The sequence below is a fragment of the Cricetulus griseus genome, chromosome 2 (assembly GCF_003668045.3).
Source record: "Cricetulus griseus strain 17A/GY chromosome 2, alternate assembly CriGri-PICRH-1.0, whole genome shotgun sequence".
NCBI lineage: Eukaryota > Metazoa > Chordata > Mammalia > Rodentia > Cricetidae > Cricetulus > Cricetulus griseus.
Genome location: NC_048595.1, coordinates 191,162,277 through 191,185,491, shown reverse-complemented (window position 1 = coordinate 191,185,491; position 23,215 = coordinate 191,162,277). Strand labels below are relative to the sequence as shown.

General features: G+C 39.8%; 1 protein-coding gene and 1 pseudogene across 1 annotated transcript in view; one reads left to right on the top strand and one right to left on the bottom strand.

Annotated features, from left to right (window-relative positions):
• Positions 1-18,301, top strand: part of Lvrn (laeverin) — a 56,442-nt gene extending 38,141 nt beyond the window's left edge. Inside the window, exons 17-21 of the mRNA XM_035438730.1 lie at positions 2,250-2,357; positions 3,404-3,583; positions 3,770-3,907; positions 11,132-11,207; positions 16,287-18,301. Of these exons, the coding sequence (XP_035294621.1) occupies positions 2,250-2,357; positions 3,404-3,583; positions 3,770-3,907; positions 11,132-11,207; positions 16,287-16,427 (643 nt within the window). The 3' untranslated portion in view covers positions 16,428-18,301. The remainder of the gene's footprint in view (positions 1-2,249; positions 2,358-3,403; positions 3,584-3,769; positions 3,908-11,131; positions 11,208-16,286) is intronic.
• A 1,626-nt stretch (positions 18,302-19,927) lies between these two features.
• LOC113834055 lies at positions 19,928-20,312 on the bottom strand (annotated as a pseudogene).
• Positions 20,313-23,215: the final 2,903 nt, after the last annotated feature.

Sequence of the window (23,215 nt, the reverse complement as noted above, 5' to 3'; positions counted from 1 at the left end):
TGAGTGTGTCCTGTTATGGGTTGTGCTTAGGACACCATGACTCTATACCAGTAAATCAAAGTCCATGGGAAAGCCAGCAGGCGAAAAGTTGACTTTCCATTAGGATTTATCTCTGGACACCTCTCAGCTCCCTAGTCTTTGTATTTTCCATGGAAAGCAATCAGACAAGACACATAGGACTTGGTGTAGAAGACAAAGCTTCTTGCAGAGTCACGTGGAGTAATCGTAAGGGATGAAAGTAGACAATGTCAAGAGAGATGATTGTGCTAACCTGCATGTTAGCATACGCTGTGAACAAACCCTTATCTGAGGGGCCATTTCCATGGCCAGTCTGTTTGGATTAGCCCTCAAGGGAAGAGCTAATGATTTGTCTTTGCTCTTTACCAGAAAGCCTCCTGCTGGATAGGGTTTTTTTTCTGGCAGTTCATAAAGTCACAGCTCTACATAGGGCCAGAGACACAACTCTTACTCTACTCTTTTGACTAAAACTTATATGGCAGGGCAGATAAAAGAAACTTATGAAAAATATCTATAAAAATATACCTTTTATCAGAAAAAAACAGCCTTCTTAATGAATAGGCCTCAACAAAGCCCTGTTACCCCCACCTTCTTCCCCTTCATGTGATATCTTAAATCTTTCAGAGAGACAGTTGTGACTCTTTTCTTCCTTTATCTATCACTGAAAAACTGATGTGTTACTAGGGACACAGGCGATGAGGGCTTGGAGCTGGTTATGCAATCGGGTCCATCCTACAGGTCCTTTAGCCTGCTAGTTTCTAACTAATTACCTAATAGTTCTCTGTATTATTATTATTAGCAAGAATTGTGCCATGATGCAAATAGGAAGTAGGTTGACAGTATTACTTATCATTCATTTGTATATTATCATGTTTAATTACTGAAAATGACTGCTCAATGGGAAGTAAGAAACATTTTCATGATGGTTTAGGAAGGAGCTGAAAGGCAGTGTGAGGCTATGGTACCTCTGTTTCGTTTGTGTATGTAATGGTAAAATTCTAGCCTTGGAGGTGGGTGGTAGCCAACAACTATAGCTACAGCTTCTAGAAACATCAAACTTAAATCATTCAGACCAAATGAGAAATCAAAATACACAAAAAATACAATCACTCTTGCTCAGTAGTATCCTGCTGAGGGAGTAGAAATTAGTGCCATAGTCTACAACTAGACTACCATAAAATTGATATGTAAGTCCACAGACAGTGTGGGGAGGGGCAAAACATGTGAATGATCAAGAAGACACAAATGCACTCAACTGTGCAGCACGTGTGTTAACCAGACACAGTCTAGGCTCTCCTAGAGCAGATGAAGTAGTTGACACTTGCAGCATCCTGGGCCAGGGTTTCTCCTCCAGCAACTTCTGGGAGAGGCTGATTTCCACAGAATCCCATCTTGTTGCAGCTAGCCCAAGTTCGGGATGGGTGTGGAGAGGGAGTGAACACATAAACAAATTTCTAAGAGTATCTGTCAGGGGACCTCTGCCCACGCACATCACCAAATCTCTTATCACAACTTAAGGTCAGATGAGATGAGATTGAAGGGTGGGACAAAAGGCCACTGGCATTTGTATTTTCAATCTGGCTTCTTTCCCCTCCCCCACCCCAAATTTGATGGCTTTAGCAAGACACACAACAAAGCATGGGTTCCTTGTGTTCATTGTTATTCAGGGCCCTTCTCTGAACTCATTTTGAACAGTAATGCAGACACTTGCTTAGCTATAAAAATAAACCAAACTCCTCTGTTCCTCTTTGGACATGTACATGGTAATTGACAGGAGGAAGAATCGGATGCTTAGCAAGGGAAAGCAAACTGTACATGGGGAGAAAGGAACTTTTCTTGAATACAGAAAGCATCTTGATTTTCAGCATATTAGATCAGATGTGATAAAGATATTTTTAATCCATAAAGGGATTATTGTAATGGGTGAAAGTAAATTGACAACAGATGTGGAGTGTGTGTGCACACCCATGTAACTGTAGTAATTTATTTCTAATTTCAAAAAAATACTATTTGTTAGGAGCGTTTCTGGTGCCCCCAAAACTCTCTGAAAACATTTTTCTGAATCTTTAATAAAGTTTGTCACAATAAAAGCAGTTTTTTAAAAGAAACTTGATGTTACTAGAGGATATTTTAAAGTTCTCAAAGTTGTGTGAAATGCACATTCTTAGGAGCAGAAAGAAATGAAGGTGGTAATTCAAAGTTAATAGCTTTGCTTTGTCTTTTCCTTCAAGACTATCACTGGAAAAATTTTTTGAAACTGCTTGTTGGTTGGGTCTTGAAGACTGTTTGCAGCTGTCCAAAGAGCTCTTCAGAAAATGGATGGCGGATCCAGAGACTGAGTAAGAGCTACAGTGTTCCTTTGTCCCCGTGGTGTGCTTATAGTTGGGAGTGATCATTTTTGCTTTCACTTGGTTGAGTATCTCAATTCCTTTTCAGACAACCTTCCTGAAAAAAGATTATCTTTTTTTTTTTTTTTTTTTTTTTTTTTTTTTTTTTGGCTTTTTGAGATAAGGTTTCTCTGTGTAACAGCCCTAGCTGTTCTGGAATGAGAGCTCTGTAGGCCAGGCTGGCCTCCAACTCACAAAGATCTTCCTGCCTCTGCCTCCTGAGTGAAAAAAGGTTATCTAAAATAGGGCTGGGTATAAAAACAGTGTAGGACTCATTCAGCAATGAGTTAAGACCGTGGCCTTTGGCTGCTTATGTGTTATTCTCCTACTAAGCGCTTACAGATCAGCAGGTCTGGTTTCTGCTTGTTTTACATCTTAATAGGTTGTTCTTTAGGGTTGCTTGGTAGTGTTGTATCTATGAAGATATTGGAGCCCCCCTCCCCATCTGAGTTTGCAGTCTCATTAAGACGCTAGTGTTTGGGACTATTGCGTTTCATTCACCACCTCAGATGAACTCTAAGGAATGTGATCAAGAGACCCAAGGCCAAACTACCTTATTGATGTACGTTGTGCTATTATGATTTACTTCTTTGAAAACTCAACTGCTCTGCTAAATGAATGACCTTATCATAATGCTAATGATAGCTCCCTCACTTGCTTCTTTATCTCTCTAACTTTTATGGCGATGGGCATTGGTGGCGCACACCTTTAATCCCAGCACTTGGGAGGCAGAGGCAGGCTGATCTCTGTGAGTTCGAGGCCAGCCTGGTCTCCAGAGCGAGTGCCAGGATAGGCTCCAAAGCTACACAGAGAAACTCTGTCTCAAAAAAACAACAAAAAAAAAAAAGAAAGAAAGAAAACCAAAAAAAAAACAAACAACCTTTATGGCTCAGATATAAAATAATTTTACTAAATTTCTGCTTCTGAATATATGACTACTGGGATGACTGTGTTCCTGAAATACCATGGGAAATGCCCTCTCTTGTTGTGCCTTTCAGAATACCTCATCCAATCCAAAGAGTGGTTTTATGCAATGGCATTGCTTTGGGAAGCGATAAAGAGTGGGACTTTTTGCTAAGATTTTACATCAATACAACTAAGGAAGAGGAAGAGGAAGAGAGAAGGGTCCACCTTATTTATGCACTGAGCTGCAGTAAAGAGCCATGGACACTTAACAGGTGATACAGTCAACTTACCTTGAACATTCTTGCTGGAGAAACTTAATCCGTATCCCAAAACAGAGAAAAAAGGGAAACAAACCTATATGTACATTACTAACTTTCAAAAAAAGCATGAGCTTTTGAAAATTAACCTTTCATGGGATTTTCAAAGCTTGTTTGTGTTTTACACCTGGACTCTTGTAGATTTATGGAGTATGCCATCACCGTGTCTCCATCCCCTTTTAATGAAACAAATATAATAGAAGCTGTGGCAACATCTGAAGTTGGCTGTTATGTTGCAAAGGAATTTCTAATCAACAATTGGCTAGCTGTGATTGAAAGGTAAGCAGAAACCCGAGACCTCAATTTCATTTAGGTCATTAACTATTATATTTTCCTATTTTGATCAGAGAGTATGGTTTGGGTGATTTATTTTTTGTCTGATAATTTCTAACATGTGCAATTTCAAACCCATCCCTTGTTCCCTCCATTTTGATTCTTCCCCTACCCACCCACATTATTCCCTCCCATTTCATGTGTTCTTTTTCTTTATTAATCCACTTGGTGCTGCCAGTATGTGCATGGATGGAGGCCTTCCTGTACAGGGGCAACAAAGCTCCTTCCAGACACCATAGGCTAGCACATAAAAAGCCTAGTGCCAGGTATGGGTTATCTCCTTTCAAAGTTGGTCACTGGGGTCCAACGAACACCCCAAGCCTGATAGGCTATTGCTGTGGCTCATGGTACCCTTGGTCACTGACTATGGAGAAGTTCATCTTTAGTCTGGATATGTCAAGAAAGGTGATGATTTTTTTTCTGTATTTTGTCTCACCACAAACTAGAAAACATAAAAGATCACTACCCTTAATTTTGGCTTTTTGTATGAAAATGGATTCACATATGTCATTATCTACCTCGGTTTCCCCATTATTCCCATCAAAAAGTTTCTCTTAAGAAACCCTAATTTGAGTAAGTCCTATTTTGGGTATGAGCATACACCATCCATTCAGTATGACAGTATCACAAAATTCACCTGAATGCTGCAAATTTTACTAATGTTGGCTAGATTTCTTTCTTTATCTGGATCTGTATTATTGAACTTTTACATTTTTTTACACTTTAGGATTACAGCTGTTTGCTTCCTAGATCTTCTTCTGTTCAGCAAAATATACACTAGCATGTAAAAATCAGAGCGCATTTCCTTGATGGTTGCTGCTTCTAGACTATTACACAGGCATATACTGTACTAATAATTCCTGTATGTACTTAGACACTATTGATTTAGCAGATAAAACATGGATAAGGCCCAAGTACCTGAAAAGTTAGAAGACACCTTTTGCAAAGAAGTTTATTCCCTCAGAATAAATACATATTCAGACTATAAAATTTTTGTTTGTTTTTGAAACAGGGTCTTGTGTAAGCCCAAGTCCTTGAATTCACTATGTGGCTGAAAACTTTCAAGTCTTCAACTTCATGTGTAACTTCCAAAGTGCTAGGATTGCAGCCATGTGACCATATGCCCACCATTCCCAGATGGCTGAACTATATAAATACTGAAGGTCATAGATGTTCGTGAATATCTCATAGGACCAAGTAATGTAAGTTTTAGGCACCTTTAGAACATGAAAAAGGATGAAATTTTTGCATTAGAAAATTTAAAGCTATTAAATGAAAACTCATTTATACCACAGTTCATATAGAAACATAATATTATACTTATATTATGAAAATATTGTTCCTATCTTTTGGCTAAGGTTATCTAACTCTTGTTTATTGTGTTAGCAGACCACATGAATTTTCTATTTACACTTTCTGGAGATCCCTCAGAATTTGGGTATGAGTTATAGTTTCCATTTTAAATCATTAATGATAGTCCTCTTCTTACTTAGTAATCCCCCTACTGGGGAACATAGAAGTTGAATTTTAAGTTAGGATTGCATACATACATCTCCTTTTTGTACATGGTTTCAGAGATCAAGCCTCACCAGCCTGTCTGGCATTCCCTGTTCTCTGCCCCCTTGAACTTGTAAGAAAAGCTCATTGTCCTCAGGCCCACCCTAGGTCTTGCCAATCTGACTTTGCCTCATCTGTGAACCCATTGGTGACCTTGTTCAACTTGCTTAAAGTCCTTAGCTTTTCTTCGATAACTTCCTTCTAACTCTTCTAGTGGCCATTAAAGATGACACCAATGAACACACCAAACGGAATGAAGAAAAGCCCATGAGACCTCAACACTACACAAAGAATTATAGGCAACTGAGGAAAGATGGGAACAGGAGAGATGGTCCTCTCAGGGAAGAGCATACCAGTTGGTTGTCTAGTGCCAAATGGTCAGCCCTGAAAACATACATTAAAGTAATCTGTGGACTGAACTGTTTTTATTTATGAATTTATATACATACATGTATATTCATGTATATTATATATATAATATATATATATGTATATGTGAATATTCATCTAGGGGCTGGAACAACAGGTTGTACTGTGCCCTTAGAATCATCAGCTTGATAGCATCTGTGCAATCTTGAACAAAGTGTGCAATGGATTATGGTGGGTTCTTAAATTATTAATTTAACTAAATTTATTTTAGCTTGGATAAATTTGATTAAGATGTTTACTGCACAGGGCCCAATAAGGAAGGCCAAAAAGAACAACACAAGGGGTCCAGCTAGAGAAGACAATAAGGTTGTCAACCACAGTGACCAATTGTCTTTGGACTGTAAACTCTATTCCTGTGTCTGAATCTGTTTGATACTGTCGGAGACTCCAAGTGCACCCTCCTTTCCAAGAGTTTTCAAGGTGGAACTTATCACATGTTTTTAGAGTTATAGTGATGGAGTTACAGTGGCCAGGTGCTTTGCATGTCTTATTGGTCTCCAGGCAATGGAGATGTAAGAGTCTCTATCTTTTCCCCATCTTGGAGCCCATGTTTTGAACCCTAGTAATGAATACACACACACACACACACACACACACACACACACACACACAGACACACACGCGCCTGGGTATAGCTCAGTGGTAGAACACTTGCTTAGCACACAAGAGTTTCTGGGTTCAGGCATCACCACCCAAATCTATAAATAATTAAACAGTAAACACAAACCCACCAAGGATAAGTCATGATTTGCCTGAGGATGTATGTGTCATGGTCTGCATTCCTTCTAACACATAGCTGTGTGCTGAAGAAGGCAAAGGTCACAGATCCCTCTCAGGCTTAGTGCTAAACAATGTCTGGCTACTGTGCACTTATACCACTTACAGATGTTAAGGACAGTATATACTGTCATGACTCATTGATGTTGTGCCTCTCACCCTTAGTATGACTTTCAAATTTGGCAGAGCTTCAGAGTTACACAGAGTAGCTATTAACCATGTAAGCTTCCAAGCCTACCTGCCCCTTAAAAACTGGGATAGGATGGAAAGTCTCTAACTTTTACTGGTTCCCCAAATGACTCAAGCCAAGTTTATCTTGGACCCAGTTGATACAGTCTTTAAAATTATATAAAGCTGAATTGAGTGTGGTGTCTCATGTTGGATTCCCAGTGCTTGGGCAGCTGAAGCAGAAGGATGGTCATTACGTCACAGCAAACTTGAACTGCATAATGATTTCTAAGCCAGTCTGGGCTACAATGTAAGACCCTAACAAACAAACAAATAAACAAACAACAAACCATATAAGGCTACTTTGCTCAATCTCATAACCACTAGTTAATATGTAGATATTTAAATTTACATTAATTAACATTTTTAAAAATTAAAATTCAGTGTCCATTCTATTATCCCTGTTTGAAGTGTCCAGTGTGACTAGAGGTTACCATATTGGACAGCCCGGCTAAAGAACATCACCATCATGGTACAGAAGTCAGTGGGGCAACACTGATGAATCTACACCAGTCCCTTGATTAACTTGTTTCACACAAAGATCAGGTGCAAATTAAAACTTCAAATAGCATTAAACAACTCACTAAGTCCAGAAATAAATGAATGGTGTCACCTGGACAATGGAGAGAGCTCTTGTCCTGCTGTGATGCAGCCCTCACATTGGCACCTCTTTAACCATCGAAGTCGCTAGCCTGGAAAATAAATGATGAGAGCTTGTTTCTAGCTGAATAGGTTTCTCACTTCAAAATAAAAGGATGGTTGGTTCGGGCATTCTGACACATGTGTCATAGTAATGTTAAGTGTTAAGTGAAAGTGGGTGCAGGGTAAAGACATATAATGATATTTCTCTGATACTTGTGCAATTTTTTCTGCACTGAATCTATGCCCTACCTCAAGGGCCTTAATAATGGGAAAGGCTGCTTTTAATTTAACTGGCTTCATATGTAATTTTTATTCCTCACCAGAATTTTTCTTACCTTTAGAGAACAGGAAAATGTTGGCAATTTCCTACTAAGGCTTAAGTTCTACTCTCAAAAGAGTTGATTGTCTCACAATTGAATTAACTGACCTATATAAGCACATTAAATACAACCATATAAGGAATCCCTAAAAACAACTTCTAAATGGGTCTTATTATCTTCTTGTAGGATTTTTAGTGCATGAACTTTTAACTGCGGCTTCATTACTTTTATATTTTATCATGGAGAACACCAAATTCATAGAAGATGCTATATTTATGGTAAATCGAATTTAGTTCACTCCTTTTGCACATTCTACTACATTGAATATTTTATACTCAATTAAATTTGCTTTACAAACGGAATACATTTATTTTTATGGCTTAATTTATATTAGAAGGCTTATTGAATTTTGCCCGAATAAATTATGAAATTGTTGAAAGCAGAAGTTCAAATTTAAAAATACATACACTTAAATGACATAGGAATGTTTACATAGCTCTTTACACATCAGAATATCTATGACTTATTGAAGATATAGTCTGTATTGAGCATGAATATAATGCCAGTCTTCACAACAAAGCAGACTCAAAAGGTACAGCTTTGAACATTTTTACAATACTTATTTTTATAAACTTATCTTTTATTTTAGCATCATAAAATTTCCAAGATTGAAACCCAGAGTTCTCTATCATTTCAGCTACCTAATATCTTAGAGTCACAAACTGAGCCTAGTCATAAATATACCAAAGCCAATAAAGTATACATTTGCTAGTAGACGAGTTGTCCCAGGGGAAAGAGAGCTATGAGAGATAATGCTTTTCAGCTCTATCATCTCAAACTTCAAGTGAAACAACACTGGTCTATTGTCTGATTGCTAATTGATGATTAGGGTTTGCTTTTGTCTTCTATGAAATGACAGCTATTGTGTATGATAAAGCCTAAGAATTTCCTTCTTAATTCAAAAATGAAGTTGGTTTGAATGTGTTAAAGACAAACTCAGTTACCAATAATACATCAGGGTTGAATTAAGGGAAGAAATTAAACCCTTCCTCTTGGTGTCATTTAACCAAGGGTGAATGCACATTTGATTCCTCTACTTCCCTTATTGGTATCTTTAATCCTCTTCTGTCTATTGAACAAGACTTAATTTGTTCCTGCCTAAATGCTGTCTTGTGAATCTGTCCTTGTGTCTGCTTCTGTCCGTCTGAAAGGTTTTTGTCTGTATTTATGGAGCAGCACAGAAAGCAACACATGGGGGGAAAGGATGAGGGATACTTTACAGAAATCTTTCACTGGCTCCAATAGACTCAGATAACAAATAGTATTACAAACATCATCATTTATCAAGCAATATCTTTATGTTGCTTTCAACATTTATGGTGGATATTCATTTTATAATACCACCTTCAGCCTGTATTTTCTGTTTTTAGCAATTGATTATCATAACACATGTACAAATAAGCATACATTTCTCGAGTCAGGGCATGGAAGGGTCCTGGATATGTCCCTTCATTGTCTCAGGAACTCATGAATACATAATAACTCAGTGTTCCCACTCCTTTTTTTAAAGGCTAACTACCCAGGCTCAGGGGTGCACACCTTTAATCCCAGCATTTGGGAGGCAAAAGCAGGCAGATATCTGTGCATCCGAGGCCAGTCTGATCTTTGGAGATTTCTAGCACATTCAGGTCCACATAGTGAGACCCTGTCTCAAAGTCAGTAAATAAGTAAATAAGACAACTATACTGGCATGCATTGGCTTTTGTCTTCATTAAAATTAGACTATGTTGAAAACTGGTAAGGATAAACCATTTGTAGTGTATATGTTTTGATCATCAATATTGCAAGAGATATTCTCTCAAGCAAGAGCAGTAAACCATGAGTTTCTCAAAAAGAGTTCTTGAAGCTGGTGAATAATGAGTGTGATGAGCTAGGGACTCCAGCAGATGCTCAGACCTGGTGACTGGCCGAATCCTCAGGGTGATGCTTCCGTGTTAGTTTCATTTTACAATTGAACAGTTGCTCAAGGTAACTGCAAAACTCACCCCTGCCTCTTGTTATCAGCCAGCAAGGGCCAGAGCCAGCTCTACTATGACCACAACCACCATAGCCATCAGGGTGGCTCTCACTCTTGCCTTTTGATGTCACTTTTTCTCTAGTGTCTGGTAGAGAAGTCAAGCCTGTAGCTCAGGAGACAGATTTCCTCTTTGGAAATTGGCCTTTGTTGTTGTTGTTGTTATTTGTTTGTTTTGTTTTGTTTAGAAACTTGTTTCCTGTTTTGTCTCATAAGTTTCTCTCTACTTGGCTAATTAAAATGGAGAGCAAGAGCTGCTTCTCCTGGCCTACAGCCCCAGCTTTGCCCACCTGAATTACACACAGAGCCCTGGTCACTCAGGTAGCTTCAGCTTCCATTACATCTAAGACTCAGAGAGGCCAAGGAGCTAGTTTCTCTCACTCTGATTTCTATAGATAACTAACTTTTATAATAACTCTTACAATTTGAAAATTCACAATTACAGTTTTTGAAGTAAATCAATTATGTATATTAACTACCAAAGCAACTTGACCATTTCTTGTTCAGTCCACTATAATAATCCATAATAATCCTATTTCCATTTTGTTTTCTTTTTTAATGCATCTAAAATTTCTTTTTTTCTTTTCATGCTACAGCAGTATTTTGACTGGTATGTACCTGTTCTTTCTTTGTAACCCTTGACAATCTTTATTTCCTAAATGGAGTTAGAGCAGTCATGGTACTGAGACATCTTGAGACTCAGAAGACAGAAATGAACACTCCAAAAAAAGAAAAAAAAACACAATATAACTTTAAATATACTGCAGGGCATTTTAGTCAGTGGTTTTGAAATTTTTTCTATATTTTTACTATTATTTCTGGAGGGACATCATTTACTTATTTACACCCTTATGAAACACCTATAGAATAGATGCATATAATTATTGCTTTAAATAAATATATTAACATTTAAATAATACTGAAAACTTTGTTACACAAAATAGTATATATATATAAGTATTTCTTTAGTGTTACTAGTTCTCTACATAAGAGATTTCCTACTTAAAGGTGAAGCTGAAAACTTTCATCAATGGTTTCACTTAGGTATGTGAGGGTGTCTCCATGAGGCTACATATGTACTGTTTATCTACAGCTGAAGCATGCAGCTTTTTGCTCTCTGACTGGCTCTTTGTTGTTTTGCAGGTATGGCCCACAATCACTAGATGCTCTAGTGTGGGTCATAGGGAGGACTGTAAGTACAGATCTACAGGTTATGGAGGTACGTACTGAAAGTATCAGGAAGTACAATGATATTTGGGAAGCACTTGATGTAATTTGACTTGTTGAAATTAAAAATCATATACTTACCTAAATCATCCATCTCACTCTATGCTTAGTATTATTGGTATTGTATTAGCCTGGTTTCTCTAAAGGAACAAAACTGACAGAATTTTACATCATTCTCTCTCTCTCTCTGTCTCTCTCTGTCTCTCTCTGTCTCTGTCTCTGTCTCTGTCTCTCTCTCTCTCCCCTCTCTCTCCGCCTCTCTCTCTGTCTCTCTCTGTCTCTCTCTGTCTCTCTCTCTGTCTCTCTCTCTGTCTCTCTCTCTCTCTCTCTCTCTCTCTCTCTCACACACACACACACACACACACACACACACACACACACACACACACACACACACAGGGAATTTATTAGAATGGCTTACAAGCTGTAGTTCAAGCAGTCCATATGGCTGTATGGCTTCCTCCTGATGGAAAGACCAAGGATCCCATAGTTGCTCCGTTCACACATCTGGATGTCTCAGCAGTTGCAATCTAGCACTAGAGTCCCAAGAAAGTCCTAGAGGGCTGCCAAGCTCCAGTCTGTATTGGAATCCTGAAGAAGCAGGTTCTAACACCAGGGAAGGAAAGCCTCAGAACAGGATGAACTTGACAATGAGCATGAGTGCAAGCAAGCAAAAAGCAAACACTTCCTTCTTCCATGTCCTGTTATGTGGCCTGCCACCCAGATTTAGGGTGGATCTTTTCACCTCAAACAATTCAACCATGAAAAACCCCTCATAAGGAGTGCCCAGACTCTTGGGTTTTAGTTAATTCCAGATGTACTCAGGTTGACAACCAAGAATAGCTATTACATGTCCACTTTTTGTTACCTGGAAACATAATATCTCCTTTGTCATGCTTAATTTCTAAGTAAAAGGAATAACCAAGTCATAATTATGTCTAACATGATATAACTTTCCCATGTAAAACCACAAATATATTATATATTTGAGAATAAGTGGCAATGTTACTTGGGGGACATTCTTTTAGTGTCTCATAACTTAAATATGATAAACATGGATATTACTTAAATTGATATTTCATTACATGATAAAACAGAGGAAACAAAACACAAAAATACAAATACCATATATATATATATATATATGTATATATATATATATAATATATATATATATATATTGCATTCTTACCAAAATAGGACAGATACACTCAAGTCAATTATAATTGCTGTTCCTGTACCTGGTCATATGGCCTTAGCTGGATTTATAACTACCTTCTTTCCCCTACTGCCCATTCCCTATTTTCTCCACCCTCAGCAAGCACCTCAGCAGGTCTTAGCTTTTTTCTGCAGGAGTGATCCACACCTTCATTCCTGAAGGGTCTGGGCCCTTCGTCATCCTGTCTGGATTGGTTTACTGTAGTTTTCCTTTGACTTTAATCATAAGACATTATAACATCAAGATATGTCCTAAAGCAGCAGTTCTCAATATGTGGTTTGAGACCCCTTTGGGGGCCACATGTCAGATATCCTTCATATCAGATATTTATATTATAATTCATAACAATAACAAAATTACAATTATAGAGTATCAATTAAATAATTTTATGGTTGGGGGTCACCACAACATGAGGAACTGTATTAAAGGGTCACAGCATTAGGAAGGTTGAGAACCACTGGTCCAAAGGATCTCCTGCACTCCAGACATAATCTTCTTCAGCTCCATTGTGCAGAAGCAACCCAAGATCCCCTTAGTAGTCTGGATCAATTACTTCTAACATTGTTACTCCTGTTGGCTTAAGGGCATCAGAAGCCCAAAGTGACAGGGGGTATCTGATCCTCCAGTTCAATGGAATGTTTATTGTATCTTCAGGCAGGAGTGCTCTTCCATCTGGAACCAAAACTTCTAGGCAGGCAGAACTTAAAGAAAAACTTTCCTAGTGGGCCAGTAGGGTGATAGCGAATGAAACCAGTCCCCTTACCACCCCCTCCTTGGTTTCTGGACCCATGCATATTGACTATGGGGGAAATAATAGCATTTATTTGACATATATTCAAAGTACACACTGCCTTCTGGAGAATCTTTTTCCAGCCTTCCAGGATACTGCCACTTAATTGGTGCTGTAACTGTGTCTTCAAAAGGCTGGTCCATCATTTTATTAGACAAGCTGCTTCAGGATGATGGGAAACATGGTAGGGCCAGTGAATTCTGTGACTGTAGGGCCACTGTCACACTTCTCTGTCTGTAAAATGAGTTCCTTGGTGAGAAGCCATGTTGTGCAGAATGACCACAATGGTGGGTAAGGCATTCTGTAAAGTCCAAGGATGGTTGTTTGGGCAGAAGCAGTATGTGCAGTGAAGGCAAATCCATAACCAAAAGAGGCTCTTTAGTGGTGTAGTGCACCGCCTCATGGACTACATACACTTTCTATGTCCTCTCTAGGAGCCTGCTCAGCCTTAAGTCTTTATAGGTATAGAGGCAACTATTGGAGGCCCTTCTCTTGTCTGGCATCTCCTTCAGAGAAGATTACTCCTGCTTGGGCATACAATAAGGATTAATTTCCGCAGGCAAAGGCAGAGAGGTCAATACTACGGGACAAGGGAGTGAAGATGCACCCTCTGCTAAGGGTGGAGAGATAACTTCCTCAGGTGAGATAAACCCTTCAGGATTTGAGGTTCAAAGTATTCAGCCACAATAGGATCCTCTTACACACTTCCATCCCATGCCACAGGATCCTATTCCTTACAAATCAATGCCCTTACTTTAACAACTTATACCTTCCAAGGTTGAGACTTGAGTTTTTGTTGTGATTCAGCCAACCGTATAATGAGGGCTTTGGTTTGATTCTCTGAAACTTGAGTTCTATGGCTGCTGGAGAGAAGATTCTTTTCCAGGGCACACTCAGAGACTTTTAGACTGGTTCTGTACATCTGGAGCCAATCAACTGTATCACTGAGTTCATTCTTTTCTTGCCACTATATCCAGAGTTGCTATAAGTTGGTTAATTTGACCACAGAGGTCATTCTTTTCCTTTATCACGGTATCCTGAGATACAAGAAGTTGGTTGGTTAATTTTTATCATAAACTCATTCTTTCTTTTGCTAGTTTGTTCAGAGATGCTAGCAACAAGCCAGTATTATTATTTTTCCAAAATTTGTCAAAAGTTATATGTATAGTCACTAAATTCCCCCCTGCATATTGCTAACAATGGGCTTTCAGTGTTCTCCATATTACCAAGGGAGTCTTCAAGAACTGTAAATATTGGTGAATTCTAAAGTCTGTTCTAGATACTTAACAAATTTACCCTTACAATTCTGTTTTTCTGGAGTAACTCCCTTTGTTACTTCTGTCTTAGTTACTTTTCTGTTGCCATGATAAGACATCATGACCAAGGCGACCTACAGAAGGGTTTATCAGGGGCTTGTTTACAGAGAGAGAGTTCATGACCATCATGGTGGGGATCATGGCAGAAGGCAGGCAGGCATGACACTGGAGCAGTAACTGAGAGCTTACATCTCGATCCACAAGCGCGAAGAAGAGAAAGAGAGAGCTAACTGGAAATGGCATGGGCTTTTGAAATCTCAAAACCCACCTCCAGTGACGCACGTTCCCAACAAGGCCACACTACCTAATCCTTTCCAAACAGTTCCATCAACTGGGGACCAAGCATTCAAACTTATGAGTCTATGGGGGCCATTCTCACTAAAACCACCACATTCCATTTCCTGGCTCCCATAAGCTTGTGATCACATCATAATAAAAAACGATTTTAGTTCAACTTCAAAGTTCTCTGTTGTTATTCAATTTCAACACTGTTTAAAAGTCCCAAGTTAAAGTCTCTTCTAAGACTCGAGGCATTCTTTTAATGATAATGTCCTGTAAAATCAAGAAGCAAATTATGTGAATCTGCCTACAATGGCACAGAATATACAGTACCATTACAAAAGGGAGGAGCTGGGACATAATGAAGAAATAGTGGAACAAAGAAAAACAGTAAGCCAACAGGGCAGACTCCAAATTCTGTAGCTCTGTGTACAGTGTCAAATGGGACAGGTGGTTTTGCCTTTCCAGCTTTGCTGCCTGTAACACACTATCTCTCTTGGGTTAGTTCCACTCCATGTCTGAAGGCCTCTTTGGCTCTGACACCTCTAATTTCTTGGGATCTCCAATGCAGTTCAGGGTTTCAGTTCCACAACTTCACACAATGGCCTCTCAGTATCTCTTGTCTTCTCAGAGCCTTCCTGCAGGACTTCCCAGACACACATTGCCTGACCTCAATGGCCTTCCTTAGTCATTGAGGAAGACTCCATGACCCCTTTGTGTGTGTATCCTTCACAACTCTAAACCCATATCCACATGGACAACACTGACAAGTTCGGCAGCCAGCTTGGGATGGAGCCTGGTCCTTTGAATCATATCTAGAACATGCTACCATGCCCCACATTTTAATGATGGAATTAAACTCAGATTCTCATGCTTACATGAAAAACACTTTGCCAACTGAGCTATTTCTCCTACCCATCAGTACTGGTGTTTGCATATTAATTTTCTGAAACCTTACTGAATTGTTTATTAGTTCAGATAAATAAAAGATGATGCCATCTACAAACAGTGTCAACTTGACTAAAACATGCAGAGATGAAGGTTAACATCTGTAAAGACAAATATAAGAGCCATCAATGTTGACCTCTGGAAGTTACCAAGTTCCTTTGAAATACAAAATGGTCTCACTGTATCTCTGTTCACAAACCTTGTGCAATATCCAATACACATTCAGTAACTATTTTTTGGAAGCTATGATGTACTTTGGAAATAAAGGAATTAATAAGACCCAGTTTTGACTTCATGGACATTCCAGCTGACATTTCATCCTTCTGGGGAAGTATGGTCTTAATCATACTGTCTCAGTCACGGCCTCCCCAGGGACACATGATGAAGGTCTACATGTAGCTACTCCTTCAATCACCGTTGCCTCTTTGCAAAGTCATTTTGCTTTGTTCTGGGAATTCTGTTTTCTTTTGTGCCAGTGAGAAGTTTGGTGGCACTGATCAATTGTCTCTGTCTTTTCAGTTGCAGAGGTTCCTGGGTAATGTGTTGGAGGAGCACCAGAGAACTGCGGCTCATGCCAAATTACAGGCAATAAAGACGGAGAATCTGAAAAACAAGAAGAGAATTGCCAGGATGGCTGAGTGGCTTCGGAAAAACACATAATTTGTGGCCACTTGCCTCATGCTTCTTGCATTTTATAATCTTGTTTGCTCACAGCTCTGTCTTCCATATTTAGTGACTGGAGAGCTGCATGTCTTCTTTTATTTCAGTTATGTTTTTTCTACTTAGTCATGTCCTTCCTGTCGTCACACTTTTCCCCAAGGGTCAGTGATTACTGAGGATTTTGTCAACACTGCCATGTATCTGGACAAACTTCTGTTTCCCATCAAACAATAAAGTCACCAAATATAAGCACCTTGCAAAAAAGAAAACTGAAAAAAAAAAACAAACCAAACAAACAAAAAATACCAGATTGACCTAAGAAAGTCTGGCTTATTTTGATGTGAAGGCCAATGGAGCATTAAACCAGTGGCATTAATGAAGACTGTATTCTACTTAGATGGAAATCCAGACCTCAGGGCCTGAAATAACTCTATGCCTTATTTAGTTTAAAAATGAAAAATCGATGGGAATATAACATGGTAGTGTAAAGAAAGAGAAGCCAGAAATAAATAAGATCACTAGGAGACAGCACAACCAAAGAAAGTCAAGTCTAGTCAAGACTGAAAAGGAGGCATGGACAATTTTAGGAGTCATATCAAATGTCCCAAAAGCAAAAAATTAACAAAATAATAAAGAGAGTCTTCTTTCTCAGTCTCTCTCCTGAAGTGCCTATAACATTGACTCTTACTTGGCTGTTACTTTGTTAGATGGTGTCACAAAAGGACAAATGTTTGTAGACGCTGAATCACCCTCAGGATCACTCTGAGGGGAGGATGAAAGCTCTGACCAGATGCTCTGTGCAGTCACCTGTGGATGGAAGTTCTTTAGTCAGAGTCCCTGAGGGAAAATAGTGATGTTAAGGACAGTAACACTTTTGGATTAATCTTCTGGGCTAAGGAAAATCTCCGAATAAAGAGAACCAAATGTTAAGTTGGAGCACAGTTATCGCCACTTTGTACTCAGAAGAACAAATTCAGTTGGTCAAGGTGAACCTACTTGCAATGTGGAGCAATTGACTTTCAAGAGTCACTGACTGTGACATATGCAACAAACTCAGCTTTGTTACACAGGATGAAAATCAGGACAACGAAGCATACACCTACTGCTTCAGATGTTGTGTATCTCATCCAGTCCTTTTTCCTTTACATTTTGTTGGTGTTTTTGCAGAATGAGGGTAAAAATCACTTATCTCCTATCTACCTCACAGTAGTATTGTAAAGATGAATGAATAATGTTACCAGTGTAAAGTCCTTAGAACTACCAGACAAGACTAGAAGCTTAGAAGTTTTTTGTGTGTGACTTTATTAATGGGAGGAGTCATGGGAAAGACTTATATATTCTAGGGACAGAAAAAAGGAAGAGCATCAGGAATCAAGAAGAAGACAGGACTAGAGAGCAGCACCGAGAAATAGAAGGGGATGGAAAGAAAGATAGGCCATGGTCTGCTACTTCATTCATGCGCATGTCACATAAGCCATGATACATTCAAATGCTTCTTTGAAATTTGTAACATCTCACATTACTAAAATTTAAAACCTAAGTTTTCTGGAGAAGGCTTTGTATACTACATGGTGAATGAAACATAAGGTCACTGTGCTAATGACTCAACTCCATTCACTTCATAGTAATGCCTAATTATCACATGCCCACTCATACAGCCAATGAGGAACAATCATAAACCAGAAGATTTAATTATACGACACCTTGCACGTGGCTGTGTGTTCCTGTGAGTAATGTGACTTAATAGACGGAAATAAAACCTTCTGTGCTGGGTATCCATCTCCAGCTTTCACCAGCTTGCAGCCCCTTTACCATCTTCCTTTTTTGGAGGAGAAAATCTAAGTAGATGAATAAAAGTTATTTTGATTTTCTTTTTTAAAGTATTTTGTTTTTAATTTTTAATTGTGCACCTGTGTGTGTGTGTGTGTGTGTGTGTGTGTGTGTGTGTGTGTGTGATGAGTGCAGTGCACACACAGGCCAGGAGAGGTGTCAGGTCTCCTGCAGCTGGAGTTATAGGTGTTTGCAAGCTGTCGAATGTGTGTGCTTAGAATTGAACTGGATGCTTTATTCTCTTAACCACTGAGCCATCTCTCCAGCCCCATAACCTGATTTCAATAAAGTGATTTTGAAATTCTAAATAAAATTTAAAGACACAGACTGAAAAATACAAAGAGATGTTTGTGTTGTATTTAAAGTGGATATCCTTGCATCTGGATTTTCAAAGTAACAAATTGCAAGTCTTTAAAGTAGATTTTCCTATACAAGCTCATTTTGAAAAATGTAATGTTTTCTTTTGTAAAAAGTATACTTTTCGGAAAAGGCTATTTCTGTAGGTGCATTTGTGTATTTCTGTAGGTTCGTGTGTGTGTAACGCACACAACACAATTCTCTCTGGCTATCTGTGTCTCTTTTTATGTCTCTGTCTCTCTATCCCCCCCCCCCATGTATGAAATGTCCCTGTCCTGGACTGAACTACACTTTAATCCTCTTGGTTTCTGTGGAAAAAGCAAAAAAGAGATGAAGGTTTCCTCTCATTCTCTCCTTCCACTAACACTTAAACAAGCAGAATGAGATGCAGCTATCATGTCTGCTGAAGAAAATGGCTATTCTGATGAGATGACAGGTACCTGAAACTCATAAGTACATGCCAGAGGAGTGAAGTGGTACCTTTAACTATGGTATTTGTAGAACATCTGGGGTTTCTATTCTCTGCGGTGATCACACTATCACTTGGAAATGGGCCCTTAAGTTTAGCATATCTCACTTGAGATAAACACAGCTGTTAATGCTACCACTTCTCAGGAGCAAGAATAATTCTGTTGCTAAATCTCTAGCTTCATTTAGAAGATCATCTTAGGAATACTCTGTAATAGAGAATAGACAGTTCTGGTCTCCTCAAAAGGTGATGTTCTCCTTCATTCCCTCCAGCCAAATCCCAGAGTTTAGAGAAAATATATTCATTTTAGAAAGCAATTGAGAGTGGAGTCATCACCTAACTAATTACAAGTGGCATAATGCAGCTGGCAAGTGATGTAACAGGCAGAAAAAACTACACCTTTGGCATTTTCTGTAGGATACACTGAGCATGGACTGTACATGGTTATCGCCCCTTCAGCATATCACCGCTAAGTAGTGTCCATCCCTGTCCATCAGAAAAACAAAACAGACTGATGTTCTGCTTATTTGGTTTAACTAAGAGACTTAAATGCTAGAGCTTTTTATACAAATACTGGAAACATGAAAAGAAAAACAAACAAACAAACAAACAAACAAAAACCCAGACACAGATCAAATGGTGGATTCTTATTCCAAACCTCAGAATGTCTCCACCTCTCAACCATACTGGGGACTTGACAGAGCTGTGAGATTAACTTGCATTGTACATCCTATAGAACCCCACAGAGCAGCTACAAAAATGCAGGACTTACTTTGTGAGGCTCGTGGGGAACAGAGAGCTATGCAGCTGCCTCTATTGGTGGCTGTGCGCTAGCTGACTGGCTTCACTCATAGACCACCTTCATCCTGAAGTCATCATCTGCTTCCATGTGGTTGATGACCTCTATGTTGAGGTAGTTGGAGAATCTGAACTCCATCTGGCAGACCGATGGTCAGGTTACAGTGGTTGAAAGTGATGCCCTCATTCATGATGCTCCCAGGCTGGAAGGGAAAGGCAGGTTCTTCAGTCCTCCAGGCTCTGCTATGCTTGCTGTTGCACACAATGGCATTGGTGTCCCTGTGGGCATTGAAAAAGATTGATGTGGAGGTTCAGGTTGTCGCTGTCAGGTTCAGCACAAAGCTTTTGGCTTTGGAGGTCACTGTGCCCCAAATTCTGAGACACTCCCTAGGTTTAAGATTCAGGTTGCTGGTGACCACACTACCGGTCATGACTGACAGACTATTCCTGAATCCTCTGTACCAGCTAACTGAAGACTCCCCCTGAGAACTCAGGAATTCTTTAGAATGAAACACCTTAGATGGCATCTGGCTCTCTGGTCATGTCTTCGCCTATTTCATGTTGCTACAACATGTCCAAAAGTTGGTGTTTTTATAAAGAAGTGAGGTATATTTAGTTTACATTTTTGAAGACACAAAATTCATAATTGGGAGAATTGAGGTCAGGGTGTGCCTGGCCCTAAGTTTCTCTATATTATATACAACTGTGATTTCCTCCCTGACACACCAGACTGTGTCTTACTCTGAGAGATTCCATTTTGTAAGCAACACCTATAGATAATTTAAATAATAAAGAAAGAGGTGTATAGGTTCCATGAGGATGCTATGCTGTTCCACAATTAAGTTCACACAATGAACTTAAGCATGTGAAGAATTTAGTATCTGTGGGGTTCAGGAACCTACTCCCCACAAATACTGCAGATGACTGTATTTCACTGTAACCCACTATGTAAGCAAGCTTGATGTTGAATTTAAAGATGACGATGTTACTGAGGAATCTGGGGTCCCTTTGTGTGTTCTTATTTTCACCGAAAAGGATTCATAAGGGATTTTGAATGTGATTTTCTTAGATTCTTGAGAGAAAACTATCAGGGTAAGCAAGTGTAAATCTCAGCAGTTGTTGAGAAATAGTGAAGAAGGACAATCACACCACACCCTCGTCCCTGACAACAGGCAGGTTCAGTGATGGAGGGAGGAGGCCCTGGTGCTGTCTTTAGAGGAAGAATGAGGGCATCCAGATGCCAGGGCAAGCATACTTAGGATTTGAGCAGGTATCGAAGAAAGAGATAGAAGGGATAGAGATGAAAAGTTGTGCTTTTTGAGTTAAAATTAAGAAGAGTGAACAGCCTTAGCAGTCAAGATCTGAAAAAGAAACGGAGGGAGGGGCTCCTGGGCTGGATAAGTATATGGTCTCACTAAAGGGATAATTATTCTTCCCATCTCCTTAGTTTGTCTTTGGAAAAATCTGCTTTCTCAAGGTCTGGTCTCCTGGCCAGGTGACTGACAGGCCAAGTTGGATGAACTCTTAAGGGAGAGTAGACATGTCTGTGCTGTTTCAGGGAGTTTGTCTGACCCCAGGGTCACCCAGGGTCAGAAGAATAACTCAGATTCCATTCTGTTGACCAGGATCAGCTTTCTCTTAATGGACCCAAACAAGCCCTGAAACCTACCTTTCATATGGCACTGTAGTTCTGAAAAAGAGTCAGTTGTGATGCTGCTCTTAAAACTGGTGTGCTCCCAGGTTAGAGGTGGCAGGACTCAAAGCTGATTGTCAAGGTCTATCCTCACTTGCCTCCAAGTATTCTGTTCTTATCTAAACATCTAAATGTGACACTAGGTGACAGAGCTATGCTACACGAAAGCCAGGGTTCAGCCTAAGTGCAAGGTCTTTTCTTGATATTTTCTTGTTATCAGTAGGGGTTCAATTAGGAACTGGGAAGCCTGTCTGCTCTTTGACTGAGAGAACTCAGTGTAAGGGATTAGTAATGGAAAGCCGGAATGGCAAAGACCAACAGTGAGCTGATGCAACAGTGAGCTAGGAGCCACACGCAGCAGCTTGCTGTCCCAGTGAGGGTGTTGCAGGGAGAGAACTGGGCTAACTCTCGGGGGTCATCTGAGCTGTGGTTCAAGCCTGGAGGAGTGGGTAGATTCTACTTCCCTGGTGCATTAGAAAAATCAGAGACAGAGGGGGCCCTGGAGCTGCACTCAGGCCTCTGAGAAGGGTCAGCAAGTGTGGGTGGGTGTCCTAGCTGTAGATACCCATAGTCTGAAACTCTGAGGGAAAATCCAGCGAAATGGAATCTAACAGGTAAAGCAAGTGGAGAAAGAATCACCTTGGGGCTAAGCTGAAAGAAGCTAGAAGCAAACAGGAGAGCACCAGCAAACCCTTGCCCTCCTACAGCCTTTCTATGTCCCTTGGTGACCCCTGCTGGCAGAGTTGGAAAAGCCAAACTATAGTTAGCCTTTTCAGGCCATGCATCCTGAAGTGAGAGACTGTGAAGGCAGATCTGGCCCTGAGAACCAGTGGCTAGATCACCGAACCAAGGAAGTACAAATGTCCTGACTTTATCACGTGATATCACAGGCTCAGGTCACAGTGCTAGCAGAGGTGGGACACAGAAGGGCTTTCATCTGTCTGCTTCCCTAAGACACAAACATGGTAGTTAGCATATGTTGAGAAGCTTCGTCTGAAAGTTTTCAATTCACACACATCTTTCTCTTGGCCAGAAATAAATGATGTCGGGTAGTAAATCTTGTAACTAGCAGGCAGGACTTTGTGTAGATGTGATCCGAGAAAGGATGTGTTTTTCGAGACAGGGTTTCTCTGCATTGTTTTGGAGCCTGTCCTGGAACTCGCTCGGTAGAACAGGCTGGCCTCAAACTCACAAGAGATCTGCCTTTCTCTGCCTCCCGAGTGCTAGGATTAAAGGCGTGCACAACCAACACCCGGCAAAAGGAGAACTTTCTAAGAATAATTTTTAGAATGCTAAATTTGGATTTACATTCTGGAAGAGGGCATCAGATCCTGTTGTTGATGACTGTGAGCCACCATGTGGTTGCTGGGAATTGAACTCAGAACCTGTGGAAGAGCAGCTATGCTCTTAATTGCTGAGCCATTTCTCCAGCCCCCTATTTTATTTTTACATGTCCAAGTGTTTTACTTGCATGTATGCAGTGCCTGAGGAGGTCATCAGAGGATGTCAAATCCCCTGTAATTGGAGTGACAGATGGTTATGAACCACCGAGTAGGTGCTGAACTCTTGTCCTTTGCAAAAGCAACAAGTGCTCTTAACCATTGGCCCATCTCTTCAGATCCTAAAAAGAAACATTATGTA